Source organism: Poecilia latipinna, unplaced genomic scaffold (assembly GCF_001443285.1).
Source record: "Poecilia latipinna isolate Pla-1442-1.1 unplaced genomic scaffold, P_latipinna-1.0 Scaffold15, whole genome shotgun sequence".
Classification (NCBI taxonomy): Eukaryota; Metazoa; Chordata; class Actinopteri; order Cyprinodontiformes; family Poeciliidae; genus Poecilia; species Poecilia latipinna.
The window spans coordinates 536,370-559,388 of NW_015112631.1; the positions used below are offsets into that span (position 1 = coordinate 536,370).

Genomic DNA, 23,019 nt, shown 5'->3' on the forward strand with positions numbered 1-23,019 from the left:
CTAAGGAAATAAAGTAAAATTATGAGTATAAATTCATAATAACATGATTTTATATCAAAGTCATGTTATGAATTTTATTATGACCTTATAACAATATAAAGTCAGAAGTTTTCATAATGACTTTACGTAATATATTACATATCTTATGACTTTATCATATATTATGATAAAATCCTAATATGAGAATAATTCTCATATTATTATGACTTTATTCTTGTATCATTTCAACTTTATTTTTGTCTGAAGCATCAAATCGCTGCTGCTGTCAAAAACTGCAGGAAACATCCAACGTCTTTAATTGTACATAAATATTAAGTTACAGTCTTCTATTCTATTAAATGATTTCATGCAATAAATACTAGCAATACTAATTAAAGAATCATACGTTCCTAGATTCTTCTTTTTAGATTCAGTTGAGGAGATATGATGAAAATTGCCGACCTTGTAATTCATTGTTTGTGTTAAAATGTGAAAACTGAGCCACATATCTAATTATTTTTAGGCCTGAATAAATCTGGTTTGTTCCTTGTTTGCTCATCTTTACATATAGTTAAAAACAAACGCTGACTATCTGTTTCTAAATTAGTTGTGAAATTTAAAGCTTGCTAGGAAGAGTTGAACTGAATCAGCTGCATGATTGCAGCAGTTTCCCGAACTCCACGGCAGAAGTGCTGAAAGTGAAACAGGAAGTGACCTGACTGGCAGAGTTCCTGCAGGAACGGTGAGGAGAGCCAGCGCCTCCCTGACAAACAGCTGCCGGCTGTTTGGGGGATTCAGCCAGCAGGACGCCAGGGCTGCGCTAACGTGGCTGCTGAGGAGGCTGGGAGGGAGAAAAAGCCGCCTTCTCTTCTGCAGACGTGGCCCTGATTAGCAATGAAGGTGGCATGGAGACGTGACGTCAGCGGCAGCTAATCAGTGCTAACGCACACGCTCACGTCTTCCCCTTCCCTCTATAATCAGCCTCCTCTAACCGTCCGAGCGCCTCGCTAACACTGTGGTCTTCAGACTCCATCTCAGAGGCTTGGAGGTGAAATATGGAGAATTATCGAAGTGCAAATGACTCCATTTGTCTCAATCCTGCCAGGCTTTCTCAGCGCGGCTTCGCCTGGGGCCGAAGGAGACGAGCGGGATTGGGATGGCCTGCCAGATTCCTTCTCTCCTGGGTTCACATTAAATGTGGGCAACCTCCATTAACCAGGCATGAAAATGAAATGTTCTGGTTCAGTTTGGAAGTAGCAAAAACAGTCAACCAAGTACTTACAACTACACTCACTGGGATTATTATCGATGTCTGTGTAGGTATTTATATGCAGAGGTGGGCAGAATCGCCAAAAATAGTACTTTGAGTAAGAGTAGCACTACTTCAACATATTTTTACTCTAGTAAATTAAAAAGTAGCCATCCAAGAATGAGAGTAAAAAGTCTTTGGTAAAAAATTTACTCAAATACTGAGTAACTGATCAAATTATCAATCACTTAATATTTAAAAATTGCATCATTATACGGACCAAATTATGAAGTTAAGTGAAAATTTTGGTATTTTATGGAACAAAATGACAATAATTCATGGAAGTAATTAAAAATAAAATCAGGCAAATAAAATTGTTTCCAAATCAGTTTCTATCAATAAAAAACTTTAACAGAAACTGCAGGTGTGTGTCTGGTGAAGTTTTGGTTAAAACATGTTTGTTTTTCATTCAGTGGGTAGAAAATCCAGAAATTTTACTCAAGTAAGAGCAGAAATACTTCATAATGAAATTACTCAAAGTACAGCGTAGTAAAAATATTCATGTTTCAAAGAAAAGACTCAAGTAAGATTTGACTTGCAGCTTTATTTTCTAAATTGAAACCATAAAAACTAAAATTAGTTGTTTGTCTGATTGGAAATATTTTTCTATTTTTTTTCTTTTGAAAAAAGTAAAATTAGGATTTTTTTCCCTAGGGTACTGCAGAAGAACGTCGAAATTAAAAACAATTAAACTTAAACTTTAAATATCTGGGTCATCATTATAACTCAACGATTTGAGGAAAGACTTGCCAAAAGAAACCAACGATTTGTGTCTTCCCTCCCGCCGAAATGTCCTGTAGATTCGTTTCGATTTGGGACAAAAGTTGCAACTTTTGTTACATTTTCAGCTGCTGTGGTTTGATTTTACACTGGATTGTGTCAAACAAACCCAAACCTTTAAAACGCTGTTCCCCTCCTCGCCTGTGGGGGCGCTGCACCAAGAACCACTGACGGAGACTACATAGAAACATCTGAAGAAGTTATTTTATTTAAATGTTGAGCTTAGTTTTTAGTTTAACAAATAAAAATAAAATAGAAAAATACAAAAAATACTGTGAGATTTTAAACTTGACATTCCTGCCATTCAAACATGATATTTAAAAATCTAGATCCGGAACAAACCAGCTGGAGGAAAAGAAGGACCTCTGTTCATTCCCTGCAGAGTTTGGAAGAGTCGCTGCACCGTTTGGACGAACGCAGTGAGTCAGACTGACAACTGACTGTTGTTACCCTGAAAAAACATGAACTGCTTTCAGCATTCTTGTCAAAAAGCTGCATTACCGACCAGAAAGCGTCGTAAGTGCAGCCTGAAACCTTCTGACATTTCTCTGTCTGCTGTCGTCTGCTGCTACTGAAGACCTCGGTTTGCGTCGTCCTCCTCATCCAGACCCAATCTCCTTATGTTTCATACTGCTTTAATTGCATGTGAGTCAGCTTGACTACCTTGGTGAGTCACATCATTACAGAGCTTTCTCATCCAGACCGCGGCTCTGCGAAGTGTCAGCAGCACATTACTGCATTTTCTGCACAGTCGCTTAAACTTTCGGTGCGGACTCCCACGCACCACACAGGCATTTGTGTCACCGAGGGGCCAGAATTTTAATTACGAGTCTGCCAATCAAAACAAAACGACTACATCACAGAGTAAAATCACATTCAGATGAATGGGGGGAATATTCAGCGGCTCAGTGTGAGAAAGAAAACAGAACCGGTTCTCATTGTTAATCATTTCACAGTGTTTATTGGTGTTCATCCTGCAAGCAGTTCAAGGAATTTAGATGTATTAAATAATCACTGGCGGATTAGTTACATAAGTCTTATATATTTTTTTAACGTTTTTAAGCCAAATTCAAAAGTACACGCTAAGCTAGTCTTTTACGTACAAGTGTAAAAGTGTATATATGCCTGCCAATAAATCAATAACAATGTAAAGGTAGAATATTCAATATTCAATTTAAAAAATATGCTGTACTCGGGTCCAGAACCGCACGGCATTCTGGGAGATGTAGGCAGAGGACAGACTTTAGCTGCTTATGGCTAGCTAAGCTAAGTTGGTGGAATCAACTCACTCGCTGCTCTTTGGTTGCCTAGCAACAACTTGCCAGTTTCAAGTTCCCCCTCTCCTCCTCCCAACCTCGGTTACCTAGCAACAACCTGCTGAGTCATTGAGCAGCAGCAGTTTAAAGCTTTGCCACAATAACTGCTTAAAAATAAATGCTAAAAAGCATTGCAGTGAAGTGGAAACTGTGGATAAAACAGGAGTTTGGTAATATTTAAGGTATTTAAAACCAAAAATTATCTAAATCAATAATCGAGACCCAATTTCAAGGCATTAAGGCAATTTTATAACAACTGAATTTAACATGTTTACTTTATTATGCTACAAAATAGCACTATGTGCCTGGAAAATATATAATCTATATATGTATGTATATATGGAATACTGCTACATTCATTTTAGTGAGAAATTGCCATTTTTCAGTCTTTTTTTGTAATTATCATTAATAAACTTTTGAGGTCTGGAGAGTCTGACATGGAGATTTCTGGAGTTCACTGAAAAAACCCCAAATACCACCAAGTATTATTTAGTATTTAGTATTTTAGGTCTGGTTTCCAGTGCAGATACATGAGCTTGTTTTAAGTAAATAACTGCTTAACATTGATGAAAAATTTACAGTTTATTTACCTTATAACAAGACATTTTCCCAATGTTTTAAGTTAATTTAACTACCAACGGGACAAGTGCTTTTTCATCAATATTAAGGAGTTATTTACTTCAAATAAGCCTGTATATCTTGCTGATAGTTAGTTTATCTTATTTCAAGTGTATGAAGATATTTGCATTTAAATTAGACCAAAATTACCTGGTGAGATGTTGTGTTTTTGCAGTGTTTTCTCGTTTCTCTGGTCCTGGCCTGAGTTGGATGAGAGAGAGAAGATTGGCAGCTGTCTGGAAGTTTTTCCCGCTGGTGAATAATCCTCCTCACTGCAGATTGATGGACTTCAAATTGTTTGGAAATGGCCTTGTGACCCTTTGTAGGTCGATGAGTTGCAACGTTTGCTTCTTTAAGGTCGTTGCTGATGCAACACAAGCAAATACTTCCCATCAAGGCGTCTGCAGATGAGATCGCACTGATGGGAATCTGTCAGGAAGTGAGTTTGGTCAATGACACTTGTCCTCTAAAACCATCCAGCAGCTGAGACACTTGGGAGTAAAGAATACATTTTAGGATTTTATTTTGAAAGGATTTAAATTATTGAGTAAATAAATTTTATTTATTGTTTTTAATTTGTTATTCAAGTTAATCAACCATCAGATTGGTGCAAAGTTCAGCTTTCCAGAGATTCACAAAGTCCTGATCATTCATGGAGTTTCTTTAGAAATGTGGATGCAAACATTAGCGTTAGCATGTTTAGCATTGAGATGCTATTTTAGGCTTGAACAGCTAACTCCTTTTCCAGTGTCCCTTCAGATGGTTTTTTAAAGCACAAATTAACCCTGAGTGGGTCAAGAGAAGTAGCTCCTGTAATGAGCTCAGCAGTTCCACCAGGTGTTTGCTAATTGCTGCTGGCTAGTCTGAAGGAGCAGAGTGGGGCAGTTAAAGGGAAGGGCTCCTCTTTGAGGTGGAAGCTTGGAAATTAGGAAACTGGAACTCCAAGGCGGAGCTGTGTCCTCGAAGGCGGAGCTAGGTCCACCCAGGCGTTCTTCACAGCTGCGTGGTTGCCTTGGAGATTAAAGGATTTCTTTCTCAAACATGCGTTAAAGAATCAAGGCAACTCTCCAGGTATGTTATGATGTAGAGCTCAAATAAGTTGATTTTACACAATACTGCCCTTTGAACATATTAAAATATTTAATTAATACACATTATCTGTACAAAGCCCCAGCCCTCCTGTGAAGACTTTTTTACAGGGTTACTGTCACTTTAAGAATGAGAAACACTATTTTGCTCATGTAAGACTTTGCGTTGATCTGTTTTGTCTTAGGTTAAACTAAAACCCCGGTGAATGTTTCCAGTTTCATTTAGAAAATTTTAACTTTAAGGAAAACTTTCCACTTCTTCCTGTTTTTTTTTTTTACCTTGCTGTGAGCGTTTTTCTCGTCTGGATTCCTGTTATCTTCCTCATTGATCGTCAGCGATGATGAGGAATCACAGAGGATGTAGCTCTGCCGGTGGCCCTCAGGGAGCGCTTAATGTCCGCTCTGGTCCAGGTTAATCTGACTTTTTCTCCCTCGTTAATCAAAGTAACTGTAATTGACTATTGATGAGAGGTTTAAGCTGATTCCACGTCTTTGCCTTCGGGTTAACACCGCTGTCTTTTTGATCCATTGCTCACAGTGGAGCCCAACATGAGTAAAAGTCTGCAAGAAATAGTGCATTTTCCTCAACTTTCAGTTAATATTAATGTTTTCCATTTGAGTAGAAAAGTTTGACAGATATGTTCATTGATCCTCCTTCAGAGTCGATAAGACTCTCGGTTCATTTCACTATAGTTTGTCCTGTCACTTCCAACGCCTCCTCATCCAAAGCACCTCTGAGCGCTGATCCATCTTCCTGTTAGTTGTTTCTCCCCTGGTGCCTGTTAAGTTTTCTCTTTGCCTAAATTAATCTCCTGCCTTTTGACTGCTGGGTGATGCAGCAGTAATGGAGACATAAATTTCTCCTGAGCGCTCTGGGCCTCTGAAGCGGAACCGAAAGGTTGCTTAAACGCGCAGATCGATGTCGATTCCTTCGCGTTCCCTTTTAACGAGGAGGAAAATGTGTGGAACCGTCTGCATTTAGAAAGCTCATTAATTTAAAACCGTTTTTAGCATTTAATGCAACGACCAAAGATGCTTTTGGTGTGTCTTTTTTGTTTTATGTCCTTCAGTCATAACACTTTGGGCTAGTTTGTAATGACGGCCAGAAATAACTGTTACACTGTAAAATCTAACTAGTTAAAAAAAAGAAGTGAGCACAAGATTATTGAGTAAGAAAGCCTCATTTAATTTAAGTAAGCAGAACAACTAATGAAAAAAATTCAGTTCAAATTAAACAAACCAATTTTGTAGAATGAGTCTTTCCTCTTTCTCATTTCCTTTTTTAAATTAAGGTTTTATTGGCTTTAGTGGCCCTCGCGCCCAGTCCACAGACTTATTAATTACATCAAATATTTGAGATAAAACATACAGTAATTCAGTCTCACTCTGGACTGTGGATTATCTCTTTAATCACGAGTCAGATTGGATAAACTACTGGCTCCAGAAAAGAAAAAAAACTCAGGTAAAGTATTTTTACTTGGATACATTCAGTATTGATTCATTTTCCAAAAAGCACAAGTATTAAGAACTTTCTTTTTCTAAATGAATCCAACTCATTTTGGAGAAACTTCAAAATAAGGCACTAAAAATGAGTCTTGATAGCAATTTAATGAAAAAGTACTATTGTCAGTTAAATACCATGTTAGCTTTTACAGTGTAGACAGTCAGTCATCACTACATCACACAAACACCTGACAGGTCAGGTGAATAAAAATGAATAAACGTCCTTTCTGAAAATATGCAAAGAGAGAAACAGGAGATTCCTGACTGAACTGGTTGTTTTTTCTCATGCATGTTCATTTGGTCATTCATTTGTAATAGAGCTGAAATGATTAATCACGACTAACCTGATTAATCGTGATTAATTGTTGAAAAAATGGTGAACTAATTCAGTATCTTTGGTGCATTAAGTTTTTTGTGAAAAGCTAAAAACATCTCAAACAAGTTTAAAAACGTTTTTTTCCAAATTGAGGAAATTATTTCGAGTTTTGTTGTTTCTATCAACTTTTTCTTATGCAAAACCTCAAAATGAGCATAAAAAGCATTGATATGAAAACAGTTAATGGTTATTCTCTAAAAGGGGTGTCCAAACTGTGGGGCGTGGGCCATTTGTGGCCCTTGGATTGATGTCATGTGGCGATTCAAGAATGGAACAAGTTTCTTCATTTCTTTAGGATGAGAATTTCCACTGCAAATCTCCTCCTACAACTCAAAGAATATTTTATTTTGTCTCACAATAAGTTGTGCCACAAACATCTAATGAGTTTTTACTCAAAAACAGATTTTGGCGAAACCATCCATTTTATTTGACTAAATACAACAAAGTTTGTAGAGAAAGATTCTTATTTTCGTTGTTGGAAATTAACTTAAAGCATCTGATAGACCTAAAAAAAATAAAAATAATAAGGCCAACATGTTAAATGATTGTGAAAGTTTATTTATTGTTGCCCAGGTAAAAGAGAAATAATTCAGAGATATTTTTGTGTTTTCTAAATGGGGAAAAAAAATAACATTTTGGCCTTTGAGTCCTTTCAGTTTGGGGATTTTGGTTTAGTTCGGACATCACCGCTCAAATCCTTTGCTTCATAAAAGATGAGAAAACATGTAAAACATTTCATCTTCAACCCCAGACGGTTTGTTTCTGTTCTGTTTCATCCTGGAGCCGTAAACTCTAACGACCCGCAGCTGACCGTCCTCTTACTTCGGAGAGTCGGTGGGATTTCCCGTCATGTTGTGTTTTTGTAGTTCAGACTCTCTGATCTGAAGTTTTCTTCTTCTTCTGAGGTTTTTCCCCAAGTTTCTCTGCATTCATACATCTTTCTAAATATTTCATATTTTCTTTTAACACTAATTTAAAAACTTTGACAAATATTGAATTTCTGACTCTGCCACACTCTTCCTTCCTTTTCTTTAAAGGTTTTTTTTTTATATAAAATCTTAAATGCTTATCCTGAAGGTTTCTGCCAAAGCACAGCAGGAAACAGGGATTTAAATTTATATTAAATATAAATTTAATATAAATTTAAATTTATATTTAATATAAATTTTAAATATAAATTTAAAATTATATTTAATTTTAACGTCACAATTTAATTTTAACGGCACAACGTTATGATGTAATCATCATAACGTTAAAAACTCAAAATATCCCTTCTGTTCAGTGAACTGTTACTATGACAAAATGAATTATCTCATAAAAACATAAAGCAGTTTTTGCTGAAAAAGGAAATATTTTCTAAACTCTTCATAAAAGTTTAAATTGGGCCATTATGTGTGTTTTATTATAAAATTATCTGTTGGTTCTGCATGCTTTATTAAAGTTTTGCAGGTTGTCCACGGTTTGCATCCAGATTTATTTAATAAAGTTAAATTTAATTAGTTTTTGCATCAATCGTCTGAATTTAACTGGAAAGAATTTGACTTTAAAATGTTTTTATTATCCCAGCAGATGCACTGAAAATGTTTCTTTGAATCAACAAATACTCTCATTTGGAACTAGTTTTGCTCAAAATGTAATTCTGAACTGAAGCTTCAGCAAAACTGTTAGCCGTAACAAATGAGAGTAACAAGTTTTTCAGTGTAATTAGTGCAACATCAGCATTAAAACAGCCAAAGTATTAAACTCCTCCAAATAATTTAATCATGAATATTTAATAATGACATGATGCTTTTGTTTCTCGCTGGTTTCCTCGTCTGAAATCAGACGTAACATTCAGGATCTTTTTTCACGGCAAATTCAACATTTCAAACAGGATTATCTGTTTATTTTTTTAATTTGATATTTTCTGTTTCGGGTTTTAACTAAATGAGCCATAAGAACGACGGGATGCAGCAAACCTTCAGATTCACAGGTATGTTTTAGTTGATGTATTAAAAACGTCACAAAAAACAATTTAAATGACCAGATTTCAAGTTGCTCATCTTTTTTATATTTCCAGTGGATTTAAATATATTTTAAAAGCTGAAGAAATTAAACCCTGTTGCTTTAAAAGCAGCACAGCGCTAACGGTTGGCCGAACCGCAACAGGCTGAACTCAACAGATGGATGGACGCAGGCTCTTGGCACCTCGTGTGTGTGTGTGTGTGTGTGTGTGTGTGTGTGTGTGTGTGTGTGTGTGTGTGTGTGTGTGTGTGTGTGAACCTCATTTATGACTGTATAAATGTACAGAGCTTTCTCTTCAGGGTGACTTCCTCCGATTATCTCCGTTTCCCCCCTTCAGCCTAAAGATAGAAATGAATAATTTCAGTTTGAGAAAATCTACCAGATTTAAACAGATTATGACAAAGATTTAAACAGATTATGAGGAATCTCACTGCAGAAAAAATTTGAATATGTTGAAGTTAGAATTTAACACAACTATTAGTGGCTTATAAAAATGTTTAAATCCCTTAGACTGGATTTATTTTGTCATTTTGAAACATTAGTTTTAATGTGATGCAGCAACACAAAGTAGTTCATATCGATGAAGTGAAAGTGAAAATGTGATCCTAATAATTAGTGTGTGACACTTTTGTAATCATCGTTTGTAAAGCAACTTTTTCTAAAAAATAAATAAAAAATGAAAAAGTACTTATTCTATTGGCAGATAAATTAAATTATCTGCCAATAATCTGGAACTGGAATTTTTTCATCATTATAAAGGAATTATTTCCTTAAAACTAGACTCTATATCGTACTAAAAAGTTTCTTTTAAGATAGTTTGTCTTATTTCCAGTTACTAAGATATTTACACTAGAAACTAGACCAAAAATACTTGGTAAGATGTTGTGTTTTTGCAGTGTATGTGGTAAGAAGTTGTGTTTTTGCAGTGTATATGGTAAGATGTTGTGTTTTTGCAGTGTATGTGGTAAGATGTTGTGTTTTTGCAGTGTATGTGGTAAGATGTTGTGTTTTTGCAGTGTATGAAGTGTTTTTATGGAGCTACTGCTAATTAAATGGACTCTGCGTGTTTGTTCGATGGGGTAAGTGATCCTCGGCCTGAAAACGTTTGCTAAACGCTGCTGCAGAACAACAGAAGAAGAAAGAGAAAGAAACAAGTGTTTGCTTTCAGCAGCAGCAGCAGGTCTTCACAGGTTGTGACATTTCCAACTTTTCCAACGCCTCCATTAGCATTGTGATGGCTCTGCAGGCTGAACTTCAGGGGAGGAGGCGGGACAAAGAGCAGCCAAAGGTTTCAGCGTGAATCTGAAGGTCATGCAGCAGTGGGAGTCAGTTCAGGTCGAGGTGTGTTATTCTTTTCGCCACTCTCTCCTGAAAGGTCAATCAGCGGTGAGTATAGACTCAGAAAGTCTGAGCAGGCGGAAAATAAACACGTTTTTTTAATGTGTCCCTGAAGGACTCGCTGCGTGCTCGTTCCTGTTCTCCCTGGCAGACGAAGCTCTTGGCGTCTCTTCATGCCTGCCAGTGGCGGCTGCTGCAGCACCGAGCGGCGGCTGCTGCAGCACCGAACGGTATCAGGCTGCAGAAAAGTCAGAGTCAGAAAAACACGATTTACATTGTGGCTGATAAACCTAAAAAAAAGCTTAAATCAGGGAGATAAAGATGGGATTTTCTAGTTAGTCTCAGATGGGTAGTTACTGGTTACATTTACAGTATTTTTCCGACGATAAGCCGCTACATTTTCCCCACACTTTGAACCATGCGGCTTGTAGCCCGGTGCGGCTTTTCTGTGCATTTTTCTTCAGCCACCAGGGGGCTCTCTAGCAGGAAATGACTCACTGGAAGTCAAAATTGGAAATCGAAGAAGAACGCGCTAATTTTCACTTAGAACAAGCACATGCTAGCAGCAGACACGACGGAGACATTTCTTCAAACTCATATAATGCAGCTTTTAAGCTGAAGGTTATCGATCTGGTAGTCCAGGAGGGAAATGGAGCCGATGTACATAAACTCGGCTTGAACGAATCCACAGTTCGGCTTTGGAGACGGAGAGCTGCGTCCTGAATAGCAGAGTCAGTGGAAAACCGAGAGCAGCGGAGAAACCAGCGGCTTTTAGCCTGGTGCGGCTTATATATATGTACGTTTCCAGTTTTTTTAAAAACTTTGTGGGTGTGGCTTATAGCGAGATCCGGAAAATACGGTACTCAATAACATTTACTTGAGTAAGTTTTTTTAAAAATATAATTTTAGGAGTATTTTTACCTGAGTGAAATCTCTGGATTTTCAAACCTCTGAATGAAAAAGATGTTTTAACCAAAAATCCACCAGAAACACCTGCAGACAGAAACTGCAGTGGTGCTTCTGTTACTTTAGTGCATTTCTACTTCATTCACCTCTGACATGTGAGGAAGCGATTTTCAGGATATTCAGGAAGTGAAGGATTGCATAAGAAAGCTACATTTCTTTACATTTTTTATTCATTTTGAAAACTTTCAGTCTGAATTCATCATTCTCTCTCGTTGTTGTGGGATTGTTTTTGTGGAAGAAATGCCTCATGAGAATCAAACTTTTTTAAAGACATTGAATTTATAAAACTGAATTTTTATCCTGTGTGGATATAAATATGATTTTTTTTATTATTTAAATTTTCCAGAAAAAATGTTTCCTGCAACAATTTGCCAACAAGCAGCAGCAGCGGGTTGGACGGGGTCAGAGGTGAACTGCAGATTATTTCATTTATAGCTTAAGAAAAATGTTTTAAGTAAAATAATCTGCCAGACAAACTAGAACTTTTCCATCAACATTGAAGAATTACTGACTTAAAATGAGCTCCTATATCTTGCTGAACTATTGCTTCAAGTTATTTTGTCTTATTTTCAATGCACTCATATTTTTGCACTTGAAACTATAAAATACTTGGTAGGATTTTGAGTTTTTGCAGTGTAACAAAACTTTTCCCACAAAAAACAAAACCAGAAAATCTGTCTCATCTGAAACTGCTTTTCTGATCTTTGTGTTGATAAACCATCTAATCTCACTGATTAGTTTTCAGCGTCTCATTAACTTTGCATGTGATCATCAGATCAACACCCTTTTGGTTTCTAGGTGTTTATTTCAAACAAAAAAAGTAAAAACAGGGTAAAAATTAAATAAAAATGCCCACTGATGTGATTTTACATAATTTGTTTGAAAATGAAGAAGGTAGAAGATACAGAATCATCAACCAGATAAACTATTAAATGATTTAAATTATTCACACATTTATGAGATTGAACCTGTGTGCACAGAGATTCAGCCAAAACATGGAGTGATTAATGCATCTGACATTTTCCTTTAGGCTTGTCACAATCAGCAATAAATCAATTAATCAATTAATCGCATGACAATTTGTATGATTTATTGTTTCTGTCTTTCTGCCAAAAACTGGAGGATGAAAGTCTTCAGTCTGGTTCTGAATTAGCTCTTTTTTTAAGTTAATTTCGTCTACAGAGACTTTATTTGTTGTTTTGTTTATTTTAGATATTTAAAATGCCTTCCATTTCCAGAGTTTAAAGTTTATCGAATTTTGAGAATGTGTTCTTGTTAAATTACTTGAAAATGGTCTCAAAACATCATTGTTATTGCGATAACTTCTGGGATGATTTATCGTCCAGAAAAATGTCCTTGTTTCCATATGTGGTCATGAACAGGAGAACGGATGTTTAGATCTGTTTGTAAAATGTTTCTCTTGTTGAGTTGCTGCTTCAGCTGATGGTTCTACCAGCTACCCAGCAAAAAAACACAACAAAAACAATGTTTGTTCTTTAAATGTGTCTTTTATTTTTAACTTTCCTGCTCGGCTCTGTTGCAGTTTGACATGCAGCGGATCACCCTGGAGGAGCTGAAACACATCCTGTTCTATGCTTTCCGCGATCACCTGACCATGAAGGACATTGAGAACATCATCATCAACGAGGAAGAAAGCCTGAAGGAAAACTCCGGGAACTGTCAGACGGAGTTTGAGGGAGGTGAGTGAAAGTCCCTGGGCTAATTTCACACGCAAGCACTTTAGGCACATGGATGTGTCACAGGCAGGCGCTGGGCCTGTGTGGGCAGAGAGAGGGAGGAACTTATCCCGGCTGTCAGAAAGGATTTAAGCTTTCTCATCAACATCTCCAGCCAACAGAGTCCCAGCACACCTGCTGATTTATTGATTTGGGGCGTTTGTGAGGACGAGTGTCAGCTGGTCAGCTGTTCAGCCGTGGCTCGCATGAAATATGCATGACTCCTCTCTGCACCAACAGCCATCCAAAATTTATGGATGTGAGCGCAGCAGAGGGTATTCTAGGACTCTCTCTTTTTCTCTCCATTAAAACAGCGAGTGTCATTGTTTCTTCTAAGCTAATTATCATTCAGCTTTTTGAAATGCCAGCTTTCGATTCAGATCCAGTGACTCAGCCTCCACAGTCATTTCTGTTCAGGGTCTTCATGCATTTTAAAAAACAACAACTTATAAATATTAGCTGCAGAAGAAAAGATATTTCAGGAAATGTGTTTTGATGTGCCAACTTTTAATCTCAAAGGATGAACAGTAGCAGTTTGTTACTTTGTGGTACAAAGACGATCAATATCCACAGTAAAATGAGACAAAGAAAAAGCATTTTACTGCAAATATCTGTAGTTTTAAAATACAGATTATTGTAATTATAGTTTTCTTAATAAACACAATTCAGTTGAAACAAACAGTTCTTGGCATCTGTAAAAATAAACTCTGCTCAGTGTTCATTAGCGTCGATGCAAACAGGAGTTCAACCAGTTGAAACATCTGATAGAGCTTATAAAAACAGTTGCATATTCAGTTGAACACTGGAAACACACAAAATCTCACCAAGTACTTTTGTTTAGTTTTCAGTGTAAATATCTTAGCACACTTGAAAAAAGACAAAACTAACTTAGAAGTAACTTGTCAGGAAGATGTAGAAGCTGGTTTTCAGTAAATCATTTCTTAATTTTGATGAGAAAATTCCACTGGTAGAATGTTCCGCCGTTGCCTAGCAACACCAGCCACGCCCAGCCCGTTGCCTAGCAACTCAGTTCTATTTCAACTGGCAGATTAATTCACTTACACCATGACTGTTTTACCATGTTATGAGTTAAATAATCTGCCAATGGAACAAATCATTTGTCATCAATAATAAGGAATTATTTAAAACAAACTAATATATCCGAAAAATAACTTCTAAGGTAGTTTTTTCTTATTTAAAGTGTACTAAGATGTTTGCACTAGAAACTAGGCTAAAAATACTTGGTTAAATTTTGTGTTTTTGCAGTGAAAATAGTGAAATGAATCTAGTTCTGTGCACCACTAAAAAACATTAAAAATAAAAAACAGATTCTCTATGGGGAGATGGTGATAGTCGTTAGATTTAAGAGACTCATCAGTTTTATTGCTTTTGTGGTAATTTTATATTTTTAAAAATGTTTTGTTCTTCTTAACAAGCAGTTGGTTCTGTGTTATATTGTTAAAAATAATAATTTCCTGAAATTTCTCTCAGACTGCTAAATGGATCATTGGCTTGAAAACCAAACCAGACCTTTGGAAATCTAAAACATGAACTTACATTTGAATAAATTATTAATTATTTTTTGACTTTTCCAAACTGAAATTATGCAAACATTCTTTTGCCATTAAAGTTTAACTAAAACATTAGCATAAAAACCTTAAAGCCGAAACACTAGTGTGCTTTTCTCTGATGTGACCCAGAAATCTGTGCTAGCACTTTAGCCCAAATGTTTATGCTATTCAGTAACTTACAAACCTTTGAATTAAAACTTTGTTGTGTGTGAATAAGAATACCATTCACTTATGACTTTAAGTTTTTCAGATAATATAAATTGTAATTTTTAAACCTTAAAGCATTAGCATTAGCATAATATTCTTATATGTAACTTAGAAAGTCATGCTAACATTTTTAAAAAGGCTGTATGCTAAAGTTAGCTAGCACCTTTTAGTCGAAAATGTTTCTCAGTGTTTTCACGCAGAAAATAAATTCAAGGAAAATGATAACATGAAATCTTATGCATGTGCTAATTATGTTCATGTCTGACATTTAGCTTTGGATTTTAAACATTATTTTAAAAACTACACCAGTCACTCTAAAGTTAATGTTGTCAAACTTTAAAACTTTTTTGGCGGAAACCAACTGACCAAAATAATTTTCTTAATTATTTGACAGTTCTGAAATGTCACTCTTTGATGAAAATATATGAGGTCATTCAGTGTGTGTTCACTGTGATTGATGTGCTGTTCGCTCTGAAAGCATATTAGGAAAATACAGCTTTCTGTCCGGCGTCCATCACAGCATCACTTCATTAATAACATGAAACTGGATGGTAAAAACCGCTGAGTCAGAACGTCACCAGTTCCTGCATCTCTAACAGGAAAATAGATGATCAAGATCACAACACACATTATTACGCTGCAGGTCAGGGATGTCAAACATTTTCATTTGGGTCAGTTTAAAATCTTAAATGTATTGATTAAACCCCTTCAAAACTGTTAAAATATTAATAATAGCTGTCTATATGTCTTAAAATCAAATAATGTTGAACATCTTTCCTCATAGATCAGCTCCTCCAGGACTTTGTGATTGTTTTTTGTGTTTATTTGCAATAAAAATCAGTATTTCCACTTTGCATGACAGCAAATGTGACATTTCGTTACTCGCCACATCGATCACGGATTATAGCTTCGCATCAGGTGAGGCTGAGGCAGCAGTGTAAAAGTAAAGACATGCCGCCACCTGCAGGTGGGAGTTAGCATCACTTAACTGCAGCACATTTACAACACATTCACAGTTATAAATGATGGATGTGATTTGGCATCTGGAGCTAAAAGGGCCACATAAGAAACTACAGCGGGCCGGATTTGGCCCGCGAACCATGAGTTTGACACATGGTTTAAGGTGTCAGCTTTTCCAGTGAAATTCGAGTCTTTTGCTTTTCATTTATGATAATCTATGTTTCATTTTTAGAGGAAAAATGGACAATAAGTCTCTGTAACCTGCATGTGTTTCTTGACGGGTTTCACCAGATCAACTCCAGAGTAGCTGCAGCACAATTTCACTCAAGTAAAAGTGAAAGTATCTGTCCAAGAAATGACTCAAGTAAGAGTAAAACGTATTTGGTAAAAAGTGCTGAGTAACTGATCAAATTATCAATCATTTAATATTTAAAAATTACATCATCAGATGGTTCAAATTATAAAGTTAAGTGGAAATTTTGGTATTTTAAGGACCAAAATGACAATAAAATTCATAGAAGTAACAAAAAATGACAAAATCAGGCAAAAAAAAAAAAAATCTGTTTCTTTCAATAAAAAAACTTCAGAGACTTTAACAGAAACTGCAGGTGTGTTTCTGAGTCTGGTGAGTTTTGGTTAAAACATGTTTATTTTTCATTCAGAGGGAAGAAAATCCAGAAATTTTAATCAAGTGAGAGAAGAAATACTTCATAATAAAATCACTCAAAGTACAGCGTAGTAAAAATACTCCTAAAAATACATTTTTTTTTTTTTTTTTTTCAAAGAAAGTTACTCCAGTAAATGTAATTGAGTGGATGTAACCAGTCGGTACCCGACTCGGACCAGCGCTGGTGAGTGAGGTCCAGATCTCACCAGCGCCTCATCGGATCCATTAAACGGCTGCAGGACGAAAACATGAAGCTTCATGATGATGGACGGCCGCCGCAGACAGAACCGTCCATCGGGTCCATCAGAACCACCTGGCGCTCACAAACACCAAAATGTGCTCAGTCAGGGAGGAATCAATGCCTTCTGTCACAAGGCGGTTCTTCCTCATCCCGATCCATCACGCTCCTCACCGCTTATTACATCAGCCGGCTGATATATGACGAAGCAGAAAAGGAAGTTTGATTTCCCCGCGGCTTCTCCTTGTTCAGCAATCGATACGGTGCTGCTCTGAAAACACCAGTACAGGGAATTTAACTGGTCCACTGAAACCCACCAGCCACTGATTCATAGCTGAACAAATTGTTCTGATGGCATAAAGCAGAGGAAACATGCTGGGCAGCAGATGTCCAGTCAAAGCCCGCCACTTCCAGTCGGCCCCGTTGCCTCGAGGTGATTTAATGATTTATAGATTCAGTTTCTGTTTTACAGTGAAGGACATGCTAATACCTGCTCATGTTTTAGGAAGGACAGAAACCAGTAACAGGTCATTACTGGTGACCCATTACTCTTATTGAAGAGGTTAGGATACGTCTATGGTCTTACAGCAGGTGTCAAACTCGAGGCCCGTGGGCCAAATCCGGCCCACTGAAGCTTTTTATGTGGCCCTCTAGTGTGCTTAAATATTATGTCATCAATCAAATTGATGCAGGTTTTGTCTATTTACTGCCAATTCATATCAGTCAGTCCCTCCAGTTTCTTCATAGTTATTGTGGAAATTCACACAAAATCAACAAAGTGTTTTATGCTAATAATTGGGAGTTTATTGCAGATTTTTCTCAAAAATTGTCAAAAGCTTTACTTGTGCTAAACAGCAGCTTCAGTCTTAACTGTTGTCATATTATAGTCCATGATCTATACAGCAAGTAATAAAACATCATGTTTACCGTCATAAATAAGCTCAAATATTTCCAAATTAGTTCCACAAACTCTTTGATTTCTATAGCAAAAAAATCACAAAACGAATCACGAAATCCTGGAGGAACTGAAAAGATGTTAAGTAATAATTTTAAGGATTAATTTTATGATAGCAGTTTGTGAACAGGTTTAATCAATACATTTGGCCTTTTAAGAGGATTTATGGTTTTGATTTGGCCCAAAATGAAAACGAGGCTGACATCCCTGGTCTATACAAAACAAAATAATTCTTAGATAAGAAGATTTTAGCCAGTTCAGCTCTGCTTATTCCCATCAAATAAGCAGAACTGAGCTGTTTTGGAGCCTCCTGTCTCTTTAAATCCCAATAAGCTGCTGCTGGCCACGCCCTCAACTCAAAGTTTACACTGTGAAAATGGCTGCAACTGACACGCATTTTTAGCCCCTTAGAAAAGCAGAAGCAGAGCCTCCTGCACAACCAGTAAGAATGCAGCAAATGGTTTCTGGATGGTAAGTCAGCAACAAAATTCTTGATTTTCCAGCAGCCATTATGCAGCTGAAATATGCTGGAACTCTGGTTGGGTTGCTAGGTGACGAAAAGAGTTCCGTTGGGGTTGTTAGGTGACGGTGCAGTGCCCATCGAATGAGACTTAACAACTGAGAGAATTTTGAAACGGCTCGTTTTCCAGACACCAAAAAAACATGAACTCGATTTTTTATGCTTGGGTTGTTTTTGGAGGTAGTAGAAACAAAAACATGGAAAATATGAACCTTGCGTAATGCGTCCCGTTTAATTTTGGCTGCTTGTAGGACATCTGCCGGCCGACAGAAGGTCCAGGTAATTGGACTGAGAGCTAATGTCCAGAACAGAAATCTCCCTCCGTCATTAATGTCCAGCAGCTCAACATCTGTTCAGTCTAGTAGCAACAGATTGAGCTCAGTTTGGCTTCCTGCTAAACGCAGTTAGGTTACTGGTTCTGTTGTAGAGTGCAGTTTTTGTCTCTTCAATGAAACTTTTTATCTAGAGCTTTTTTCATGCAGTCAAATGTAACGTAAAGCATATACAGAGGTGAAAACAGAAGAACTGACGTAAAACTGCTGAAATTATAAGATGCACATCAGAAATGGTCCAACCAGGTAGCCCTGTTGCAGTGTTGAAAACATATTTATACCACTTAAACGTTTTGCAATTTTTGACAAGTTACAAACGGAAACTTAAGTAACTCCAGGTTGGTAAAAGATGATGGAAAATGCAGAAAAACAGATAAAAACCCAGAAATGTGTTTAATTCTGCAAAGAAATGTCCCTGAAAATGAAGCATTTCTTGATTTTAATTGGAAAATTTACAATGACAGTTTATTGTTGTCAGATTTTAAACAATAAATATTTACATTTTGTAAAATTGTAGGAAAATGGTGGGAAAATAACTGGGAATTATAAAAGAGATTAAGTATTTTAAGGCTCAATCTCCACTAGCTTGGATATTTAGCACAGCGTTTTAAAATTGGTTGTTTTAAAGTTATTTGTAGAAATATCAGCTGGCAGTGGGAGTCCCTAAAAATCTCAAATGTGAGCTGAAAAGTTTAGTAAAAGCTTGTTGAACCGTCAAAGGAAACTTGAATCCTTATTTTGCCTGAGCCATGCTCAGGATCTTCTTCTTTTGGCTTTTTATGTGGATGTTGCTCTTTACTGCCTCCTGCTGGTGAAGTGAAGGCATTGCAAGTCTTTTTCTGTTGCTCATGTTTCAAATCCAGAAGGAAAAAAACTCCCAGTCTTTCACAGCAACCTGTCACATTATGTTTTATGCCATGTGGATGTGTTGAGTGATGTCACTCAGGCCAAACCAGCCGACTAACGATGTCCAGAAACGGTTCGTCTCTGGGTCAGACGTTGGTATCTTCAGCAGCCAGGAAGCATTTTGATGACTGCAGCTGCTCTTCGATTAAGATGTAAAAATAGCGTGAGTGAGAGCAGAGCGACCGCGGGTCACCGACCCGGCTCGCATGATTACTGTCGGCTGGTGAAATCATTTCACTTCAGTCGTCTGAGAAGAAGAGCAGAACGACATGCTGGTGCCGGAGGAGGAGAGAAACAGAAACATGGAGGAAAACACGGAGAGGAAAACATGGAGAGGCAAACATGGAGAGGAAAACATGGAGAGAAAAACATGGAGAGGAAAACATGGAGAGGAAAACATGGAGAGAAAAACATGGAGAGGAAAACATGGAGGAAAACATGGAGGAAAACATGGAGAGAAAAACATGGAGAGGAAAACATGGAGAGAAAAACATGGAGAGGAAAACATGGAGGAAAACATGGAGGAAAACATGGAGAGGAGAGGAAAACATGGAGAGGAAAACATGGAGAGGAAAACATGGAGGAAAACATGGAGGAAAACATGGAGAGGAGAGGAAAACATGGAGAGGAAAACATGGAGAGAAAAACATGGAGAGAAACACGAAGGGAGAATCAGAAAGACATTATTCAACCAATAAATGTTCAAGTTTTATTTATTAAGTGTATTATTATTGATATGTAGCAATAGTTATTGCTACATATCAATACATATCAATAATATGTAGCAATGTAACATAAACAATGTAATACTGAGTTATTACATTATATATTTAATAATGAAAACATTACCAGTGGGATTATAATCATTGATATTATTACTATTTTGTATTTTTTTTCATTTTCATTTAAATTTTAAATCTATCATCACTGTTACTAGTAGTAGTAAGTATGACATTATTTCTATATCAAATAATGCAGACATTATCAATGGTATAATAATTTATTTAGTTATTTTTATTGCTCTGTTGCAAACATTTCTATTTCATATAATCATAATTAACTTTTTTCCATTCATGGTTGTGAGCGTCGTAATATTTTAAAACTGGACATGACAGAATTAGTTCCTGTCGCTTTAAGTTTCCCGTTCTGCTGCCGGTTCCAGCCTCTTTGGGTTTATGAGCATTTGGACCTTTATGGTCGTTTTTGGCTTCTGCAGAGAAGCCGGTCTGTTCCCAGGAACTGAGCCACTTACCTTACGGTCCGACTCTGCTGGTCACCTTCCAGCTTCCCGCCGTTCATTCAGATGAGACGTTAAATCTGCCCGGCAACAACAACAACGATGATCTCACACTTCAGGCTCATTCCTGTCGCTCCAAACTGCAGCGGAAAATCAGACACGGAACCGACGAGGGTCAAACCTCAGAGGATTTTACTATCAAGGTTTCAGCAACTAGCATAAACTAATAATAACAGGAACATCGATTAAATTTAATCTATTTAGTCTTATGATTATGAAGAAATTTGAGAAAATGCAATGTTTTTGGCTGTTTCAATGTTTTACGTTACATTATATTTGGAGGTTGCAAGGTTGTTCGCATAAATACACTGCAAAAACACAAAAGTATTTTTGGTGTTGTTTCTAGAACAAATATCCTAGACAAAACTAATTTACAAAGTAACTTTTTAACAAGATATTAGAGCTTGTTTTATGTAAATAATCCTTAATATTGATGAGAAAATACTAGTTCCACTGGCAGATTATTTTAAATGTCTTGTTATAAGTGAAATAATCTGAACTTTTTCATCTTTGTTAAACATTGTTTACTTAAAACAAGCTTCTATATCTTACTGACAAGTTACTTGAAGGTTTGGTTTGTCTTATTTCATATGCAATAACATGTTTGCATTAGAAACTAGACCATTTGTGTTGTTGCAGTGGGAGCTCCAGCACATTTGGTCAGCTGGTTGTGCCGCTGTACAATGGCTGCTGGAAAAGAAACGTGTTTTGTCGTTGACTTACTGCCTAGAAAGCGGTTAATCCATTCTTGTTGGTTGTGCAGGAGGCTCCACTTCTGCTTTTCTAAGATGTACAGTTGTAAAATTGAGCATCTGTTTTTTACTTGAGTGTAAAGGTTGAGTTGGGGGCGTGGCCAGATCCTTTAACTTACTACAAAGTTAGTTTTGTCTTATTTCAGGTGTACTAAGATATTTATACTACAAACTAGACCAAAAATACTTGGTAACATTTTCTATTTTTGCAGTGCATGTAGACAGGAAAACATTTTTACTCTATTTTGATTTAGAAAGTGTGTGTACTTTAATGCATAGAAACACCGGAGTTGTGAATAAACTCTTGCAGATTTGCTTTGTTCTACGTTTGTCCTCATTGTTCCTGTCAGATAAACTAAATTAAATGTGAAGCATTTTGCCGGTTGCCGTTCGAACTTGACTGAATCCGTCTCTACGCAGACGATCGCGTGTTTTTGTGGACTCTTATTTTACCGTCTTTTCTCTTCGTCTCGTTCCAGTTCACCCGTCGAAGAAGAACCGCCAGACGTGCGTGAGGAAGAGCCTCATCTGCGCTTTCGCCATGGCCTTCATCATCAGCGTCATGCTCATCGCGGCCAATCAGATGCTGAGAAACGGCATGGAGTAGCCGGGTGGCGCCAGCCTGCATGTGCATGCCGGGTGGGTGAAGCCGTGTCGCTGTAGGCAGGAAACAGAACCACAAGGCGCAGCCAGGAAAAAACACGCTTTGTTTTTCATTTCAACGCCTCCAGCTGACCCAAACCAACCCGCCATGAAGCCAGCACGACGAGCCGCCGGGACTCCTCCCCCTTTACTCCGACAGGGACTGTAAGGGCTGACATCACATCCGCTGTCGTCTCTGTTTCCCTGATGCAATAATTCAAACCGAACATTTAGAAACGAGTGCAGGAGTTGAGATCCGCTCCAGACGGGAGGCGGGCCTGGCGCCCAGCAGGAGGCTGATGAGCTGCGGAGGGACGAGCGCCGCCGAAGCACACCAACATGGCCGCCTGGTTCCTGCTGGGCCGCCGTCCTTCAGCTCTGATTAACTGCTGACTCTGTGGGCCGGCGTGAGGAAACGCTGAGAGATGTTTCTGAATGAGAGCGGATTGTTTCCCCTGCTGGACGCCGGTCAGAACCCGACCGCTAACAGTGACGTTTTCAGAGAGAGAGCTGATCTGAAACCATCGCTTCACCTGAGTTAGATGCAAAATGTTTGTATCTAAACATGTAAATCATCGATTCAATCGAGACGAATCCGTTTTGTTTCGACATTTTCTTCAGAATAAGTAGCAAATAATCAGAATCAGAGATTTGAATTGTTAAAAAGCTGCTGGATTTACTTACATCTCATCACAACTAATTAAGCTGGAGGTCTTTGATTCCATCTGATCTAAAATGTCACTGCAGGTTAATTAGTTATTTATTTATGTTTTCAGAGTTTTCATCCTCTTTTCACTTCAAAAACACAAAATCTTACCAAATATTTTTGATTTAGTTTCTACTACAAACATCTTAAATAAGACAAACTGTTACAAGCAGCTTTTTAGTTAGAGATGGAGGTTTGTTGTAAACAAATAATTCCTCAATATTTTGAAAATTTACTAGGTTCATTGACAGAA

At 37.3% G+C, this 23,019-nt stretch overlaps 1 protein-coding gene across 4 annotated transcripts in view; it reads left to right on the forward strand.

Moving 5' to 3' along the window:
* Positions 1-22,726, forward strand: part of caln1 (calneuron 1) — an 83,558-nt gene extending 60,832 nt beyond the window's left edge. For 3 of the 4 annotated variants that reach the window (XM_015033018.1, XM_015033027.1, XM_015033035.1), the window contains 2 exons: positions 12,821-12,977; positions 21,898-22,726. In XM_015033018.1, coding sequence (XP_014888504.1) covers positions 12,821-12,977; positions 21,898-22,025 — 285 coding nt within the window. In that variant the 3' untranslated portion in view covers positions 22,026-22,726. The remainder of the gene's footprint in view (positions 1-12,820; positions 12,978-21,897) is intronic. The other variant, XM_015033010.1, reaches the window with a different exon arrangement.
* Positions 22,727-23,019: the final 293 nt, after the last annotated feature.